At 43.1% G+C, this 20,098-nt stretch overlaps 1 protein-coding gene and 1 non-coding gene across 17 annotated transcripts in view; both read right to left on the reverse strand.

Annotated features, from left to right (window-relative positions):
- GIT2 (GIT ArfGAP 2) overlaps window positions 1-20,098 on the reverse strand; it is a 51,302-nt gene that overhangs the window by 8,826 nt on the left and 22,378 nt on the right. For 4 of the 16 annotated variants that reach the window (XR_013337794.1, XM_077775014.1, XM_077775003.1 and 1 more), the window contains 9 exons: window positions 18,904-18,976; window positions 18,554-18,651; window positions 17,420-17,531; window positions 13,187-13,329; window positions 10,749-10,898; window positions 6,801-7,049; window positions 5,097-5,186; window positions 868-950; window positions 141-329 (listed from right to left, as the gene is read on the reverse strand). Coding sequence is in view for 15 of the 16 variants with exons in the window: in XM_077775014.1 (XP_077631140.1) it covers window positions 141-329; window positions 868-950; window positions 5,097-5,186; window positions 6,801-7,049; window positions 10,749-10,898; window positions 13,187-13,329; window positions 17,420-17,531; window positions 18,554-18,651; window positions 18,904-18,976 (1,187 nt within the window). In the remaining variant the exon portion in view is untranslated. Of the gene's footprint in view, window positions 1-140; window positions 330-867; window positions 951-5,096; window positions 5,187-6,800; window positions 7,050-7,594; window positions 8,370-10,748; window positions 10,899-13,186; window positions 13,330-17,419; window positions 17,532-18,553; window positions 18,652-18,903; window positions 18,977-20,098 lie in introns of those variants that run through there. The other 12 variants (XM_077775042.1, XM_077775036.1, XM_077775020.1 and 9 more) reach the window with 11 other exon arrangements.
- Window positions 17,141-17,202, reverse strand: LOC144240988 (U7 small nuclear RNA). Its single transcript, XR_013337930.1, has one exon. It is a non-coding gene; the product is annotated as a U7 small nuclear RNA (small nuclear RNA).

The raw sequence follows: 20,098 nt of genomic DNA on the forward strand, positions 1-20,098 counted from the left end.
AATCTGCTCTTATGCCTGTTATGTAAACCCGAAATTTTCAAAAAATCTTAAAAAGAAAAGAAAAATCTCTGTTCCCCATGGAGTGGTCTCTCTTGCAAAGCACATCCATTTTTCTAAGCAGGATTTTCAAACCTCTTTACCTGTCATGTTTATTTTCTTGAGCTGCTCGTAGGAGCTCTTGTATGTTTTTGGTGATCTGTTCAGTTTTCCGGATGACGTCTTCCGTGCTGGGGAGGAGGGGGCTTGGGGCTCCATGGGGTTCTGCCGTGTCTGATACCGAGCCATCGCCTTGCCACACCACACTCCTCTGCCTTCCCTTTCTGCCTGACCTGCGGACATTAAAGAAGTGCTCACGAGCTGATGCTCTGCTCCTAGGAGCCATGGCATGTGCATCTGCTGCTGCATGAGCTGGCTGCTCTTGTGGTTTCCTTTATCCTGTCTTGCAGAGGACTCACGGTGAGGCCGTGTCATCAACAGGCAGCCACAGCTCACGGGGCGGCCCTTTCATTCTACCATGGGGCTGGAAATTATGACTCCCAGAGAAAGGGTAAAGATGGCAGCAGGGAGGAGGTGCTGTCATAAAGCCATCCCTAACCCAGCTCATATCTTTGGGTACAAGCGTAGAATGTGACCTAATATTGACATAAAGTACTGATTTTAATCACATTACAGACACTCAGAGACGTGTGTGACAGGCCCTTGGAGTAATACGGGTAAGAGGCTAGACTATGAACTCATGCATCCACATTTCATGACCTTATGGGTCTGAACACAGGAGACTCGCGGGGGATGAACTGTGTCCCCTGGGCATGCCTGCTAGGTCTCGGGGTCGAGAGCCCGCCCAGGGCAGTCCTCCCACAGCTGTACCCCGTGTCGTCCAGGTCTGTGTCATTGGGGGTGTTGTCATAGTCACTTTCAGGCGTGCTGTTCTGCTTCTCCAGCCTGGATGCCTGAGAGAGAGAAAGGCAACGCCCATTAGTTTTGAGCACAAGACATCTGGGACCTTGCCTAGGAATCATTACCTGTTAGGCCACGGGGCCTTGGTGCCCCAGGTCTCACCTGGGACAGGAGCCAACTCTTTATGGAAAATTTAGTAAAAGATGAATAGTAGATCCAGAAATGGGTTCTCTCTTTCTTGGCACCATTTTCTTCTTAGCTCAGGGGCAACACCATAAACAGATCTTTGGTATAAACTAGCACAGACATGCAAGGCAGCAGACCCGTGTTTAGTTCTCTAAGGAACACGGAGTTGGACTATGACATAATGCACAGGCCGGCACTTACATACCTACAGACTGCCGGTGCTGGAGGCCTGCTGTAGACTGTCTAGTCTAATACGGATGAGAGGATGAAGGGCCAACGAGCTGGGGGACAAAGCCAGTGCCACAGAGTCAGCAGAAAGCCAGCACTGAGAACCTAGGTCCTGTCTCCTACTGCCTGCACTCTTCCATGCCTGGTGCCCTGAGGACTGTCACTATTGCAAACATTTAGGGCTCTCCAAGAGCTGCCCTCACTGACAGTTTGTACGAGCCACACAAGAAAACCAGTATCATTAACTTATTGCTGCTTGTTGTCTGTGAACGAAAACAGGCTAACCTGGCACGACACTTGGTTTGCAGCCACTTCTATGTTTCCCGAAAAATATCTATCCCTTAGAATACAAATATTTAATGCAATTGTGGAGACTAGAAAACGGGGCACAGATTCAAAAGAAGAAACCTAAAAAAATTTTGGGCAAATGGCAGCCTGGCAAAGTACAGAGCCTTCCAAGGTGACAGAATTTGAAGGAGAACACATTTCTCTGAAGGAGACTAGGTTAGTTCTGGAGTGTTTAATAAACATAATTTTCCCTCAGTATTCATTTTATCCATAATGCTTGAGAATTTCTTCATCTAGAACAGAAGTCAGTGGAAGCTGACTCAAAACCTAACCTGATTACCTTGCAAAATACAAATATGAGCTATTTCCACCTTTATACTTGAATTTAATCCAAGTCAATCATGTGACTAAGGAATTTTATCGATGCTGCAATAAAATGTGGCTAAAGATTCAGCTGTAAACTAAGAGCCTTGTTTGCACCTATGGAGACCTTATAGCTTCATCCAAAAGAATGGCTACCATAGAATAGGCCAGTTTAAGAGTCTATAAGAAGTCTAATGGGGTGCCTAGGTGGCTTAGTCGGTCAAGCGTCCGACTTTTGCTTAGGTCATGATCTCGCGGTTCGTGGGTTCGAGCCCCGCGTCGGGCTCTGTGCTGACAGCCAGCTCAGAGCTTGGAGCCTGTTTCAGTCTGTGACTCCCTCTCTCTCTGACCCTCCCCTGCTCACGCTGTCTCTCTCTCTCTCCTAGAAATAAATAAAAACATTAAAAAAAAAAAAAAAGAAGTCTAATTATTTGCTCCTTGCTGGTAATGCTGCTTGGCCCTCTGAAGGCCAGATGCAGATAGGCAAGGCCGCCAGCCCCAGGGTGGGCTCCAGCCCCAGAAGACTCCTTATTCACACCACGTTTCGCTTTACTCTCCCCATGGCCTCTCCTCCCCCTCCCAGGGCAGGGCTCCCTTCCTCTGTGTGCTGAGGTTTTCCCACTTTTCTGAGGGCTCTATTTGGTTCTAGCCACTCTAACATAAGACACTTGCTAGGCTCCTAAAATTCAACGTGAACTCACTTTTCCCACTCAAAATACATCTGGCAAATGATTTAAAGTACTGGCTTGGAGCCATATGGGGAGTCTGTAAAGCTAGGTTCTAGAAGATCTGCAACCTTCCAGATCCCTGGTTTTACATCTCCTACCAGTAAGCAGTTCTCCTTCAACTGCTGCCTTACTCGGACCTGGCTTTATGAATCCATCAGTGAGTTACTGACCACTACGAGTGTAGCTGGAAGACCAGAGCTAGACATTGTACCTAGTGCCGGGAACGGGGACACCAGGCTCTTCCAGAGGTGATCTAAAAAAAGCTCCCCCAAAACAAAGATACCCCATCTTACCTTTTACAGGGAATGTTTAAATCTTTACATTTCTTTTCCTTTAGTTTTTATATATGCACATACAAGGATGAGTGTATGTGCGTGCGTGTCTGTAAACACACATACGCACGCACATACATAAATGAAATGTAAAAAACTTGCATTTAAATAATTATTCTAGAAAATTCATCCAGAGCTGCTCCAGTGGAAAAATCTAGAAAACAGAATTAAACCCAGAAAATCTCACATTTTTATAATCAATCCTTTTGCTTTCCTTGAGGTAAATGTGATAATTACAAATCAAATGCATTACCCCATGATTATCAAAAGCACCAAGTCTCATTTAAACATTTTAGAAGAGTAACAACTCATATATCTAGTCAAAGTACTCAGGAAATGTTCCTCAAGCACAGAAAACAACACATAGCAATAACCATCCAGGAAATCAGTTACTTACGGATTCAATCTTTCATCGTTGTCAACAAAAGCATAGGACAGGATTTCATATTAGCCAGCATTTGATTTTATGAAAATTATTGTACACATGCAGAGCTAAGATCAAGACCTATTAGTTCAAAGTGCTGCTCTCTCAAAGCTGTTAATAGAAAAGTTACCTTCTAGCTGGTGCTGGTTCAGTGTACTGAACAGATGTGCAGTCATCTCTGAATACAGACATGCCATAAATACCTCATCTCATAATAAAGCAGTCAGGAATAACCAAGATTATCAGTTTCCATGATGTAACTGTTAATCTTGTATAAAACGCTGTCTCAGCAAGCAGTCCTTGGAAGGATTCTCAAAACTACTAAAGAAGACAGACTTTTTAAGACAAATCTCCCAGTGGGCAAAAGAGGTTTACTTGACTCTTATTTACAATTTTCAATGGTGAGGTTTCATTTCTATTTAACTTCAGAATTGCTCAAAAGACTCAGTATTGTACATTAAGAATTCTTTTCAATAGATTACCTCCAAGTGCGGAAGAGAGCCAGCCATATGGCACTGGCAGTGGGAAAGAACGTCTCTTGTCATTCCTACTGATGTGGAGGGAATGGCAAAAGGCCCAGTGCAAACTCCACCCTGTCTGTGAGGGTGGCGCCTCACGCACAGCCACCTTCCCTCCTCTCCGACTGGTTACACTATCCTTCTGTTAAAGAAAGAGTGAGCCATGACCTGAACTCAGGTCACCAAAGCCTGTACTCTCTCCACCACGATACCAGCTTGCCATCCTGTACTCTGTGCAGGAAAGGACTTTTCTTTAAAGTTTTTTTTTCTTTTAAATTTAAGTAATCTCTACACCCATTGTGGGGCTCAAACTCATGACTCTGAGATCAAGAGTTGCACACTCTTCCCACTGAGCCAGCCAGGTAGCCCAGGAAAGGATGTTGTAAACTGACAGTGCCTTTGGGAGTGGGGAGTCCCTAGGACCCTTTGACTTACCAAGAGGCTGGGTGTGGAGGAGGTGCTTAATAAACACTGCTGCCTGCCTATTCTAAAAGGAGTTTACCTGAATCATGTGTGGTTATTGGGAATGTAAATTATACATCAGCAAGCTGGACTAGACCACCTCACCAAGTGAACAGCTTCATACTAACAGCTGCCTACACCTCCAATGCTGTCACGTGTTGCAATCCTGATGTAGGACACAGGGACTGCAAAACCTGGGTGCGTCAGGTATGGCGTTCACATAAAAAATGTCAATAGGTTAAAAAAAAAAAGTAAAGCATGACGATATCTTACTGTCTTAGTTGGCCCAAATATCTGATAACTGTTGCTCTGGACAAATTTGACATTTCTGCCCTGCTACGATATTTAACCAGCAGCCAGCTAATTTTCTGAAGGTTTCAAAAGACCGTACACTCCAAATACATGTTATACGGTGAACTGCGAACACTGTTAAATATGAAGTAAAACTGAGCAACGTGGGGTTAGACAAGAGGGAGACGGCTTCGGACAGACATGCGTGTGTGCGTGAGCCCGCGGGCCGCTGCGCTTACACCCAGGGGAGCACTGCCTCATGCAGGACAGAAGGGCAGTTAGTGGAGGACCAGGAGGGCCAGGAGGGCCAGGAGAAGCACAAAGCGCCCAGGAGCACTGCCCCTCCTCCAGAGAGCAGACCGGTGAGAGTGTACTTAACCCTTCGGGTGCTTTCATCCCTCGACCAGGAAAGTGTGGAGGGGAAGGAAGGCAGAGACGAAGAGGAGGTCACAAGCGCACTCCTCCCGATCTGGAAGGGGAAAAAGAAACACGCTCGGGGAAAATACAAAACAAACAAAATCCCTGCCTCCTACCCTGGCTTCAGCCTGGGGTTTCCTGGGTCAAAGAATCCTAAACAGCAACTCACTAAGTGAGATCAGTGCTGAAATTTCTGTGACAGGCGGGCTGACTGACATGCTAGCTGATGACAGGTCTTCAGAAATATTTATTCCTTTAGTGAGATGTCTCCCCAAAATTACTCAAAATTTATAAAGCTACTTTTCTATAAGAGAAAAGAGAACAGCTAGCATAATTTATTAATTTTGTCAATAGTTTTTTAATGGATAGCCTTCAACAAGTATTTGTTTTTTAATTAGGACACACATACATGAAATGAGAAACTTTATAAAGGGTTAAGTTGGTTTATGTGATTAATATATTCTTCAGTACAGATATAGAGCTTTTGCAATAAAGTGACATTACATTCTAAGTGTTTCTAAAATAAAAAATGTGTAGCATGAAAACTGACAAAGCTGCTTTTCCTAGCTTTTGTTTTCTGCTAAACAAATAGAAAATTCTTTGGTTAGTTCAATGGCATTTCCGTTACACCAAATGTATCAAATCAATTGCCTTAGAATGTTTTGGTCCAAACAACTTAAAAAGCTAAAGTAAAGGAGTCCTAATTACAATACAACCACACTGAAATTTTACCACACTAAAGCTTGACAAAATTAAACTAGGGCTTAATTTCCTTTAAAGACCATATCCTTTACTTTGCATTTGCTCTGAGAATTTTTTGGAAACTCCTATAAAATTTGAAGAAAGACTTCCACATTCAAAAATGATAAATACTACTCTCTGAAAAACTGGAAGTTCCACAGGTCTATAGCATATTGTCAAAACATGGGATTTTAAAAAATAAATGAATCTGAGACAAATGTGATATTTGAAAACCTCACAACACAATACTCATCCCACTGTAAAATAAGAATGTTAACAGACTGCAACGGAACACAATCTCTGGAATACAATCCTTGTAAAATCGGTGTAGAATTTTTACATTTCATTTGTGTGAAATGACAAAGCCACATTTTCTCCACCAAGGGGACAAGGGGGGTGCAGAAGTTAAGCAGGCAGGCTGACCACATGCAGAGCCTGCGTGGAGGCTGGAAGGCTTTCAGACCTCCCCACTGGGAGGAGCAGAGAAGGTACCTTGAATTCTAAGGGCTCCATTTCATAAAGGGGCAAGTGCCTGTTTACCTCAAAGAAGACGGCACTCTTGCTGGTGACCTTCACGATTTGTTTTTGTTTTTAGAAGTGGGGAAGAAAGCTTGTTACAAAGAATGTTCCAGTACTGGCTGGCTGGGAAAGATATTATGGACATGAGGGAGAGAGGAGTCGGGGGAGGGGGCCGAATAAGAGCCAGAATCCCGAACTTTGCTGGGAAACCTTTGGCCAATGGCCCTGTCTGCTTGTGGGAATACAACAAGCATCTGTTGACATGTTAATACAGCAAACACAAGGAACACTCTCCTAGCCCAATTTGGCAAAGCAGAGGCACGAGCATGTGCAGGTTTAGAAGAGAGAGAGCCGGGGTCAGGCTGGACAGAGAGTGAACAGCGGAAGCGCCAGTGCTGTTACTTACGTGCGCAGGGAAAGGCTGGAGTCTCGTCCTGCTCTCTTCGGGGTGGTTCGCTTCTCCCATTGGGAGATACGGTTTCTGACCTGATCCCGTCTCGTACATGGACATGGGCCTACTGCCCCGGGCAGACGGACGTCGCTTTAAGGAAGAGTGGTTGGAAGTGTCTGTGTACTCAGAACCAGTTTGCACCTGATATATATTGGTTGTGGCCTGTTTCCTGAGGTTCGAATTTTCACTCTGGAGTGTTTGAAGCTGAAAGAAATGTTTGGCAGTGGGACGGTGTTTTTCTATAGCAAGCAAAAAAGCAAACACCAAGTAAACGCATACAACTACCAGCTTTAAACAGTAAGAACAGTAACAGCTAGCTGGGTCGAAAGTTATAGGCAACTACAAACAAGAATCTTTCTCCCGGAATGAGGGACACGCAATCAATTCACTTCATCACTTCAGCAAATTAAACAGCGCAGTTTCTCACTGTGGCAAAGTTGCAGTTTGGACTCTTCAAAAACGAAATGTCTAACCACTTAGAAACTGGTCTGGTGGGCCTCGGAAATGTCTGTGGGCAAGCTGTACTCTGGGGTATTCTTGTTTCAAGCAAGAGCTTGAGATCACTAAGATGTCCCTTAGGTAACTTGCTTTTCAAATGAGCCCTGAGCAATGTGCAAATGCAAGATGCCAGCAGACGCCAAGGAAGCAGCACAGATGACTGGGGGGCTTTGCAAAGCAAGAAAGACAGGGAAGTTCAGCTTATGAAAAGTCAGATGAGCTACTGCTTCCCAAAAAGCCAACAAGGAAAATTGTGATCAACAAATTTTTATTACAGAATACTCTTGATATTCCAAACAATTTAGCACTTTTTAAAAAAGAGAGGGAAGCGAATCATGGGACGTTTGCTATATTAACATATCACGAAGAAAACTGGAGGCCTATCGAACTACGTTAACATCTTCGTCTGTATGCTCCACGTAGCACGTGTTCCCTCTGGTGACCGGTCATCTTGCAGCCAGGGCCGGGGTATCTGGCCTCGCTCTCCTTTGGCTTTTGTCACTCAAAAACGCGACCATGGCCGTGTCAGCTTTAAACACTCTAATCTGCCTGGCACCACCCTATTTTAGTTAGAGGCTGTCACTTGGAGACCCTGATTTCTCTTTCCATTCCTCACATGCAGGCTGCTTCATGGTGTTTGCTGAATTAGAGTTAGGGGATCGGCAAGGAATCGTGTTACTCCTTAGCGTCTGGCATTTCAAACACAATTAATTGAGTCCAGTCCTGCACCGTATCCTTCCTCTCTGGTGCTCCTTCATTGTCCACGAGAATTTATAAGCTGGGGGTGGTGTAAGTTGAGCTGTCTACTCTTTGACAGAGACTGTAAACTCTGACCAAATTCCCCACCAGGGCCAAGGGTTAAGTCCGCAAGCAAATGTATTTGCACCAGGAGATCATTACTTTTTCAATAGCAAGCCCATTCAGTGTTAGGAGTTACTTTCAATTTTTATTTAGAAAGCACCGATCTGTGAACAATACACCAATAGTGGCTGCTCCTCTTCATTAATTAGCATCTTTTCCAAGCAACTGTTAAATATGAAAGATCAGATACAAATCATGCTACTTGGTCAACTACAAACATATAAGAACGTTTACCTAACTGTGAAACAAAACCAACACATCTTTGCAAAATAAGCAAATTCTACGTTCTTTATAGGAATAGTGCCAAATTTCTGTGACAGTCTGACTTACTGCCTCAGCCACAGAAACACCCTCATTTCATGTTCTTTTCCATGTGTGATCCACTAAAGAATGACACACAGGTTGCTTCCATACCACAAAGGCTTTCAGGGTATAACTTCTATCTGCGACTCATTTTGCAAAGAAAGAACAGCTGCAAAGTGATAAGCAGCCATTGGAAATCCCTACATTCCAGGACAGAGACAGGCATAAGGTGCCTGGCCAAATATTTATTTGGGAGCCTACATCCTAAAGTGAAATGGACACAGGGCAGGGAGTGAGAACAGACACATGCCCCTCGATGAGTGACTGGGGTGTCTGGTCACGTGCTTGTCTGTGTAAAAACCTTCCCTCCGAGTTTTTTAGACAAGGCCTTGAAACCTGAAACTTCATCTTAATGCTTTTCATGCCTCTAAAACAACCAGCATGGATTTTACTTGAATGTGTTTTGATGAGCACAAGTTCCTTGTCTCGATTTCAAAAAATTTTAGCCCTCTGTACTTAGAGAGATGTTCTAGAATAAATTTGATTGATGCGATCTTAATATGAATCAGATCACACTTTTTTGTTTGGAAGGAGTATAACAATAATGAAAAATTGTAGATAACTCAATAGTTCCAGACATCAAGAGCATTTCTAAGAATTGAGGACATAATCCATGAGCAATGGCAAATAATTTCACTCTGCATTTCTTAAGGTTCAAGACATTTGTTTTCAAAGATATGAGGTTTATCTCTGGTGATTTCTATAAATACTAAAGGAGCGTTTTAGGAAAAAAAATAAAAAGGAAAAAAAGGTGATGCTTAGCAGACTGACTTACACTGGCAAAGTCGACATGTTTCAGAAATAGTCACCTCAACAAAATCATTAGTTCAGTTAACGGAACAAACTATAATTCATTAAGCAGAAAATACTTCAGAAAAGACAGAGGAAGTGCAAGCCCTGTATGATTATACAGCAAAAGGGCTCTTGGTCGGCCTTGCTCACGGCTGCACACCAGCCCTAGACAGGGCCAGGCTGGCACAGAACACGTGCTGGCTTGAAATCTGGTTGATCTTGAGGCAGTATGGTAGGTTCGGAGCCATTTATCTAAAAACAATGGTCTAGATCTCAACATCAAAAGAATCCTAGACCAAGCCCCAGGTGAGAGTGCACTGCGGTGTCTGTCCTTGACAGGCAGACAGGACAGACTTTTTGCTTCTTCGGCCTTCCTTTAGGGAGCATCACTGGAAAGGGCCCAGCCACAAAGGGAGCAAGCCTTGTCTTCTGTTCTTGATAATGATTCTGAAACACTCCTCTTCAAATGACAGAATTAAGTCACAGACACATACTTTGTTTCTGCTTAAGGGAAGTGTATAAAACCTCATCTTGCAGAGAACTGAATGATGGGGACAGCATCCACAAAGTCTTGGGCAGAATTGAGAATTTTTAAAACTTCCTTTTCTCAGCCTTCTCGTAAAGAGTTAAGTACATAATCCCCCACTTAAGCAAATTCCTTGCTACTATTAACTACACCCCTTTTAGGGATTAATATGTTCATATATCTCTCACTCTCCCCAAAAGCAGCGAACAGACGAATAGGGTTGTCTCTTACTAGTGAGCAGTTCTTGCTCATGCATGTGAAAAAATGTCTTCTTGTATTTACCAAGTGCCTACTCTGGGGCAGGCGCTGCTGTAGGCTCTGAGGCTCTGAGGACATCAGAAATCAGAAGTACCGGTGGAAAACAGAGCAGTGGGGGGGAGGGGAGGGCGGGGGCGGGATGGGCTGCTGGAGCTGGTGGGTAACAACTGACAGTAAGTGAGCAGGGACGGCAGCCCCTGCACGGAGTGCTGGTCAGCACAGACACCTGTCCAGGGATTTTGTCTGCTCTGTCTTCATGGTGCAATTACTCTTTAGAATGAGCAATAGCAAGGATTGCATCCCTGGAGGGGCATGCAGATTCCCAGGGAGCATGGAATAGTGCATGCTATTGCAGGGTGGCTGCAACTAGGTTGTTACATGTCAACTATTGGGAAACTCACTCTGGATTTATTTCCCATCAAAACCACTTCGTCTGAAATCCAAATACATACTGCTTCCCCAAAAGACAGTTTGGCCCAAAGGATTTTAGGTCTGTTGCAATAACTTGCTTTTTTCCCCCTCTGCCCACAAGCACCGTGCCTAGGATTCTTCCTTATGCTACAGGGTTAAAGAGTCAATCATCCTGGCATTTATTGACATGTTACCTTTTTCTGCATAATTCTCAGCTCGTCACTCAAGTTGTTATTCACCTTCATTAGCTGTTGTATCTTGGCCTCAGAAGCCACTAGAGCGTTTTTGACCTCCATAAATTCCTGCACAGTGACTGGTCCATCTGATAAATCTGAATCTAGGCTCTAAAAATAAATTGGGGAAAATGTTCACAATCGGAGATGATGATAACATTCAAGACTCACAGCTAAAGAATTTCTAAGTCTGACCATGCCAGCTGGACTGCAAAGTTAATCACACCAAATCAAGCCTTTGGGGAGTAATGCAAAAATAAAACATAAAGGTAGGGTTACTGTAATACTTGAAAAATATTAGAGTCAATATTTCCTAACAGAACAGGAGGTGTGGCCCTAAATCTAGTCTGAGAATGACTCTCTCAGTGCATTTGTTTGGTATTGCCTGCCTTTCTCTTGCCCGGTCCTTTTCCTTGAAAGGTCTTATTTTTAAGTAATCTCTGCACCCAATGTGGGGCTCGAACTCACAACCCCAAGATTAAGAGTCGTATGCTCATCCAACTGAATTGGCCAAGTGCCTTCCTTTTCTTTTTTAAAAATTTATTCTAGGGGCGCCTGGGTGGCTCAGTCAGTTAAGCGTCCGACTTTGGCTCAGGTTATGATCTCACAGTTCATGGTTGGAGCCCCACATTGGGCTCTGTACTGACAGCTAGCTCAGAGCCTGGAGCCTGTTTCGGATTCCATATCTCCCTCTCTCTCTGATCCTCCCCTGCTCATGCTGTATGTGTCTCTGACTCAGAAATAAAAACATTAAAAAAAATTCATTCTTTCAGTAATTCCTTCATTCTAATCTATTTGTACTGAGCATCAGGCAGTGTTCTAGGGACTTGGGATATGTAAAAAAAGAAAACAAAGATTCTTACTTCCACAGTGTTTACACCCCAGCAGAGAGAGGGACAGAAGATGAAAGGTGCTATGGAAAAGAGAGAAAATGGAGCAGGTGGGGGGCTGGGGAGAGATGTAGGGGTGAAGTTGGGTGCGTTTTAATGAGACAGGTGGGATAAGCCTTTGGGTAGATGAGACACGAGTAACAGCTGGAAGGACATTAGTCGAGTGGCTGTCTGGAGGAGGAACATTCTAGCCAGCGGCAGAGCCCAGCTAGAGGGCGCGGATGTGCAAGGCAGAGAGGAGGAGGCCAGTTGGTAGGCTCCTGTCTTGACTTTGGCTTCTGCTCTGACTGAACCTGGTGCTTCAGGGATACTGGGCAGAGGCAGATCAGATGGAGCAAATGACCTCTGCTGTCCTTTCTGCATCCCTGCATCTGCCAGTGGCACCACCCTTCATATAGTCATGTGAGCTGGACAGCTCTGGGCACATCCTTTTTAAGTCCATCCCCGTACCGCACACGTCCAACTTATCGCTGAGACCTGTTTGTCTTCCTATGTATCCGTCTCAAACGTTTGCTGAGCCCCTCTGTGGGCCAGATCTGGGGCAAGTTCCTGGCAAATCAGCAGTGGGTGGACCGGCAAGACCCCTGCGCTTCTCCCTGGGCCCACGTTCACTCTGCTACCATGGCTTCCCTTCCACCCAGACTCTCTCAGCACAGGGCCCACAGTGGCCTGCATCAGCTCTCGTCGACACCTCCAGCACTACCCCAGTTGGGTTTCTCTTCTTCCTCCACTCTCTGACCCACCGAGAACACTCACTCCTCCCCAAAGAGAGGAACCAAAATTGCTGACCTCAGCCCTCCTGCCCTGCCTACAAGCTTCTCGGGCTCTGTACTACCGCCAAGGTGTAGACTCTTCAGTCTGGCATCACATTCCTCTGTGGTGTGAGCCCTGCCCTCCACTGCAGCTCTGAGTCCCACTCATTTTAGGCTGTCCCTACACACAAGTGGATCCCCCCAGATGACCTCTTTCACCTTCCTTCTGCCTAGACCACCCCCTTCTCTGCCTCTCCACATGCCTGACCCCATGTATCCTTTAAGGCATATGTATATTAACTGCCACCCCACTTACACAGCCTCTCCGGACACCTGTCCTCAGCAACAAGTTGTGTCTCCTTGCACACCACTACTCCCCAGCTTCTGTTTATGCTTCTTTTGACACTCTGTACCATTGAGAGCAGTTCTCCTACCAGGCAGGGACAGCCTCACATGAAAGGGACCAGGCCTCATTCGGGAGAGTATTATCCAGAGAAGTCACTCAGTAAACATTTGTTGGCAGAATAAAACATACTGGTCTCTCCTCACAAGTTTTATAAAGTCACAACTGAAGCTGTGATTCAGCAATGGACTTAGGGACACGGACCCCCTATTTACCTCATTGGTCCAAGCTGGTGGTGAGCCTAACATCACCTCCAGAGCACTTTTCCCAGTGGCTTACAAATAAGGCTATTTTGCAGGAGGAAAGATTAAAAAAGAGACATTCTCCCATTCTGTGTGCAACATGTCACCTCACCTTCTGCCTGTTTGCCTTGCTTGCAGTCGCTTCCAGATCTGTGTCTTCATCTGAGGCCACGCTGTCATAATCCGGTTGGTCATTGTCCTGACTCTCAATGCTGTGCTGGTTACTGATTGTTTTCAGGATGAGCTCCACGTTGTCTATCAATAGAAGCAAATAACTTTTCATAGGCTTAAAAAACCTTCCTCCCCCCAAAATCCACTAGGAGGATTTTTGGCTTTACCCATTCAAAGAACTAAAAGAAAATGGCAGATATAGCAATGTTATATTCACACCAAAGTAAGAATCACAGAGCAGGTTATCAACCAGAAAGGGCCTTACTATCAACCACATGGAGGTATTTAAGCATCCCTGCAGGCCACTTAGTAAATGTGGGCAAATTAATTAGGCAGCTTAGGAAAGTGCTGTTCAGATTGAGAAGGCAGGCTCCCAAGTTTCTCGTTCTTCCAAGAGACAGCGCACAAAGCTTAGTTCCAGCTCATGGAAATAAAACTATAACTACTCTAAGATTAACTATGATTCAATTTTAATTGTAACTTGTTTACAAGGTAATGTCATGGAAAAGGAACTGTTAAATGGAGCCTAGTAAACTTGGTGCTCAAAGAGCAGGCTCCTGGCATTTAGTCAGATGACTGCCAGGGAGGAGAAAAGGACCCAGGAGACACACAACCCCCATCCCAGGAAGGTATGGGCTACAGAAAGCAGACTGATTCCAGATTCTAACGCGCTTTGAAGAAAAGATTTCACAAATTCTCCAACTCACTCCAACTTCTCTCAGGCAACTCAAGCTGACCTCTGATTTCCAATGTTGCTTCTGGTTTATTTCTGGGTGATAAATTATGGTTACTCAAAAAGAATTTTAACTTTTTAAAATTTTAAAATTAATATTTAAAATATATGTATCATCTGACTACAAAAATAGTATTCAATGCTGGGGCGCCTGGGTCACTTAGTCAGTTGAGCGTCTGACTCCTAATTTCAGTTCAGGTCATGATCCTAGGATCCTGCGTTGGGCTCTGTGCTGGGGCCTGCTTCGGATTCTTTCTCTCCCTCTCTCTTTCCCTCTCTCTCTATTTCTCCACCCCTCTACCCCACTCATTCTAACTAAAAAACATATAATAATGGAAAAGAAGCAATACTCAATATAGAATAATGGTAATCACTCCTAGGCATTAATTTATTTTGGTCTATACCCTTCCAGTCTTTTCCCTAAACATATACATACAAAGAGTCAATTTCATTACATAAGGTTGATATAGAAAGTTGCCATGAAGATTAAATTAGCAAATCTGAACCACTGACCATTGTTCCTGTGGAAACACAGGGTTGGGTTCCTGCCAGCCTCTGCTCACAACATTTTTGTCAACCAATCAATACAGAACCTTACTTTATGGGTGTTTCTGTTTAAAGGCACCTTTTATTTATTTATTTATTTTTTATATATTTTTTAATTTATTTCTAGGAGAGAGAGAGAGAGACAGCGNGACTAAGCCACCCAGGCGCCCCCCAAGGCACCTTTTAAAAATATATATATATATTTTTACAGGCGCCCGGGTGGCTCAGTCCGTTAAGCATCTGACTTCAGCTCAGGTTATTATCTCACGGTTTGTGGGTCTGAGCACTGCATCAGACTCTCCTGTCAGCACAGAGCCTGCTTCGGCTCTTCTGTCCTCCTCCACCCCCACAACTTGTGCTCTTTCTCTCTCTCTCCAACAATAAATATATACTTATTTAATGTTTATTTATGTATTTTGAGAGAGAGAGAGAGAGAGAGAGAGTGTGCATGCAGAGGAGCAGAGAGAGAGAATCCCAAGCAGGCTCTGTGCTGTCAGTGAAGAGCCAAAACGGGGCTCAAACTCATGAACCATGAGATCATGACCTGAGCCAAAATCAAAAGTCAGACACCTGAGACGAAGCCACTTAGGTGCCACTAAAAACACCTTTCGGAAAAAAAAAATTGCTCCAGGCTCCATGCTGTCTGCACAGAGCCTAATGCGGGGCTCAAGCCCACGAATCATGAGTTCATGACTTGAGCTAAAGTCAGATACTTGACCAACTGAGCCACACAGTCGCCCCATGAAAACACACATTGTGTGGGGATGAGCACTGAGTGTTATGTTGAAACTAATTTGACAATAAACTATTTGTTAAAAAAAAAAACCACACATTGTTGGTTCATTAACATTGAACTCACAGCCAATAGCACTATCCAACTCACGTGTGAACAAGGCTTATCTGACATCGGTGTTTTCTCCATGAGGCACATCACAGCCTCCATGTGCTCAGGAGCCCCAGACAGCACGTCAGCACCATGCCTTGGGGTCGTTTTAAGCAGCAAAATCATCAACAAAAGGCACAAAAATGTAAAAATGTGGCACTATGTAGACCTAAAAAGGACACTTGTTAACAGTATGAGAACTGAGATAAAAAGGTAGAGCATGGCCAAGTTCAGTTTCAGCTGGGCATGTGTGTTTTGGGTGACTCAAATATTTTGTCACTCTGCACATGTCCACGAGTTTCCACGGGGAGTCCTGAGAGTACTGATATTGAGGTTACAGATAAATTTCATTTAACAGATGAATTTGCAAATATGGGATCTGCAAATAATGAGGACTAATTATGTATTTACACAGTACTACCATGTGATGTATCCACTTGTACACGTGTGTGTGTGTGTGTATAAATGTTCTCCTTACAAAACTGCAATTATACTAAACCTTTTTTAAATAACTAGTTTATTACTTTATATTGTTCTATATTCTTTGGGGAAAAAAGTCTGCACTATTCAAATATGTGATTCTCATTGCTCTGTTTCTTGTTTTTAATGTTTTCAGTGTTATGCATATGTGTAACATCTCTGATTATTTACCCTCAAATTAGCTAGAAATGGAGCCACCAAATAGAAGAGTGTGTACATTTTGACATTTCAAATTTACGTAAAAGGACTCTTATCACTGCACCTTTGCCAAAATTTAGTAACTTTTCTAAAATTCTAAATTTTAGTATTTGCTTATTCCTGTTGAACTAGTAAAATCAAGAACTGATGTCAGTTGATGATTACTGTCTTTAGGGAATACTATACTAACTGAAAACTTAATTTTTATGGTCCATATTTCTTCCATTTAAATGCTTTATATTAGGGGCAGCTGGGTGGCTCAGTCACTTAAGTGTCCAACTTTGGCTCAGGTCATGATCTCACGGTTCGTGGGTTTGAGCACCACATCGGCTTTTGTGCTGACAGCTCAGTGCCTGGAGCTTTCTTTGTATTCTGTGTCCCTCCCTGCAACCCCCCCCCCCCGGCCCCGCCCTGCTCTCTCTCACAAAAATAAATAAACATTAAAAAAAATGTTAAATGCTTTATAATAAAAAACATATAATGGGGCATCTAGGTGGCTCAGTCAGTTAAGAGTCTACTCTTGATCTTGGCTCAGGTCATGATCTCACAGTTTGTGGGATGGAGCCCCATACCAGGCTCTATACTGATAGCACTGAACCTGTTTGGGATTCTCTCTCTCCTTTTCTCTCACTGCCCTCACTCCTCAACTTGTGTGCATGCACTTTCTCTCTCTGTCAAAATAAGTAAACTTAAAAAAAGTATTATAATTAGAAAAAAAAAAAAAACACCCAGTAAATATAGAGTAATGGAGATAGGGGAAAAGTGTGTTCCTAAGCACAGACTCGGGATGCTGAACTACTGAACTAGATGCAACAGGGCACCTTGGAAATAGGGCTTGGTGCGCTCTACAATTTTAAACCACAATAATTCTTACTGTAGACATCTAAAGTTTATAGCAATAAATTTTAATTATTTAGAGCTTTGTTTTGTATGTAAGCAACAGCAGGTAAGCTGTAATATCAATCAAGAGAGTTGATCTTCTTATGCCCTTTAATAACATCGAAGTCAGACTTTTGGGTTAATTTCAGGATACAATTTGTTTTAACTGGGAGGGGTGGGGTGTTTCCAATAAGGACTGGAAGCCTGACAGACAAATTCTAAAACAGCTGTAACACTCTGGATGCAATTTATAGGAAGACAGGTGATCTAAGAGGAAGAAACACATAGGATAAATCTGAATAGCAGTTAGTAACATTGAAATATTTATCATTCATCAGGGCTCAAAAAAGATAAACTGTTCATTATGATTGCCTTAACCTATAATTTTAAATTTAACATGTGTGTCGAGTTTAGAAGACCAAAGAAGCAAACATTTAGTGGTTTTAAACAGTTACCTTTTGAACCAGAAAGAGGACTGCCTTGCTGTCTCCTCTTGGCATCACTGAGAATGTCGATGACCAGTGTGGCAAACTCATGGGCATTAAACCGAGCTAGTTTCTGTCTGCCCTGAATGAGAAAATAATTGGAAACACATTCCCATATGTGAAAACATATGCGTCAATATTCACATAAAACCAGTTACACTATCATCAGATTTCAGCAAAGACTTCTGAGCATGATCAAAGTACCCCTGCAGGTTAATGGAGTCACACATCAACGTTTTCCTTGCAAGTAGTCTAGAACCATCTACATAAGAGAACCAGATACCATTTAAATCTCACAGTGTGTGTTTATTTCTGCGAACAAAACCAGAATGTTTCTACTTGATGCGTTTTTTTCCACTATCAATTCAATTTTAAAGTAGACCCAATAATGAAAAATTAATTTGGAAGAAAATTTTAAAATTTCAAGATAAAGTTATAAATGCTGGGACTGCCATTAATTGCCATTAATCAATAAACATTAAAAGGCCTTCTCAATTTACTCAACTTTTTCTTCCTGATGGATGCTTAGGCTGTTTTGAATTCTCTATTTTATACAGTGCTTTGAAGAAAATCACCGTGCATAAATCTTTGTATTTTTATTTTACTAACATATATACCCAACTAAAGATTTCTGATATGAAAGGATGGACTAAATATTGAGGCTTTTAAAATCAGTTAATAAACTGATTTTCTGAAATCTACAGCAATGTAAACACTTAACCTGTAGCATTAGAAAACCCATTTCACTATACCCCTACCAGCTTCAAGTATCCTTTATTACATTCTTTAGTAATTTGATTGATGAAATTTTCATTAATGCCTTTTCTTTAATGCTTTCTTGGATTGCTAATACGGTTAAACATTTTTTCACATTTGTAAGCCATTTATATTTCCTCTGTGAACTGTTTTATATTCTTTGACAGGCTTCTATCTGCATTTGTTGCTTTTCTTACCAATTTCTTGGGCGTGTGTGTATATAAAGGACAGTTAACATTTTAAGTCAAACAAAAAATGTAAAATACCTGTCCTGGGAAAATGAAATACCATGTTATCAGCCATTCCCCAGATAACACTACTAGTTCCTCCTCAGCCTCGGCCACTTGCCTGATTCCGCGTTGAAGAGTACTCAGGATTGACCGGAAGGAAGGGGACGACAGTTGTCTCGGTTACCAGGGTGCTGTGGTTTTGCGTGGCAAGCCAGACTAGCCAGAGGAAAGAGCCAGAGATAGAATCTTATCACCACGGGTGCGCCACTGCCCCTCTGATGGCCGCGGCTCCCATGTCACGAGGAAGACCCGGGGAAGCACACTCCGAAACCAACACACACAAATGTAAATGACGACACACGCATCATCGGGACAGGAGAAATAAGGCAAGTAAAACACTGAAGTGGGCAGCCTGTCACTGGCCACTGACAACAGAAGCTTATTAGAAAAAGCCATGTGTTCAGTCACCTGCATCAGTCTCTCGCCTGTCAACTTCATCGTACACGTCCATGGCAAGTTCTTCAAACAAATGATTACTTAGCTGCAAGTAAAAAAATATCAGGAACACAAGGGACAAGGATTAACACCAGGAGAATGAGTGGGCATGTGACTTATTCACCCTTTTAGCTTCAATGTCTTATCTAAAGCCAGTGCTTAGTAAAATACCCACGGTTAAACAGACAATAACATTTCCAGAACAGTACAGCTCTGCTAGAAATTTCTGCCTCTCACAGCAGCCTCACTCTGATGTAACATGTAGAAAGGGGTGTGCTACATATAAAGGAGGTAAGAGGTGTTCGAAGGGAACAATCTCAGAAGTAGGGTCCAGTCCTCCACTCTTCACGGGACATCACCCTGTAAGGTCCTCCCCTTCTGCTCTTGAGTAGTTGCCAGTGCCTCCGAACAGAAAGGATCCTAACCCTTGACGGGACGGACATGCCCAAACATGCCATTTTGGAAAGATAAAACATGACACTGCACAAGCTACCACCCAGACTTCAGCAAGTCTCTGCTATATTCCTCAGTAAGCAGGCCTCCAATCCCAAAAAGAACCGAGTGCCCCCTTCCCAAAACAGCCTGTCTATACTCAGTACATTGTGCAGTGGTGGCCAACAAACCAATGTCCACACTGCCTGGCTGGCAGCCGCTGGGACGGGAAAGATACTTAGGGTCATCCCCAATCCAGGTGAGGCTAAGCCTCTGCCAGGGTGGCTCTAGTTCTCTGCTCTTTGCTTGAACTGCTTGGTCCCTTTTTAGTTGACACTGAATTACTTTCATTCCCAACTGTATTACTTATGTCCACACACAGTACCTGGCACAGAGATGGGCCTAGTAAATATATCTAGAACACACTGACCAGAAGGTAGTCTATGTGGCAATTTAAAACACTGGCTACACAGACCTCATGAAAGCTTGCTAAAATGAATACAATTGTTGGGTGAAAGAAGCAAGATATAAAATCCTATAATTATGACTGAGCTTCCATTCAAAAAAATGATAGGCATATGAAACAAGAATTAGAAGAAACATATCAAAATACTGAGCCTGAATCCATTAAGAATACAGTGAATGAAAATGATTCCCCTTGTCCATATTCCAAATTTTTTTCTAGTGTGGTGAATTTATATTTGTAATTGAAAACAAGCTCTGAAAGCATTTTTCT

This window comes from Crocuta crocuta, unplaced genomic scaffold, assembly GCF_008692635.1.
Source record: "Crocuta crocuta isolate KB4526 unplaced genomic scaffold, BGI_CrCroc_1.0 scaffold313, whole genome shotgun sequence".
NCBI lineage: Eukaryota > Metazoa > Chordata > Mammalia > Carnivora > Hyaenidae > Crocuta > Crocuta crocuta.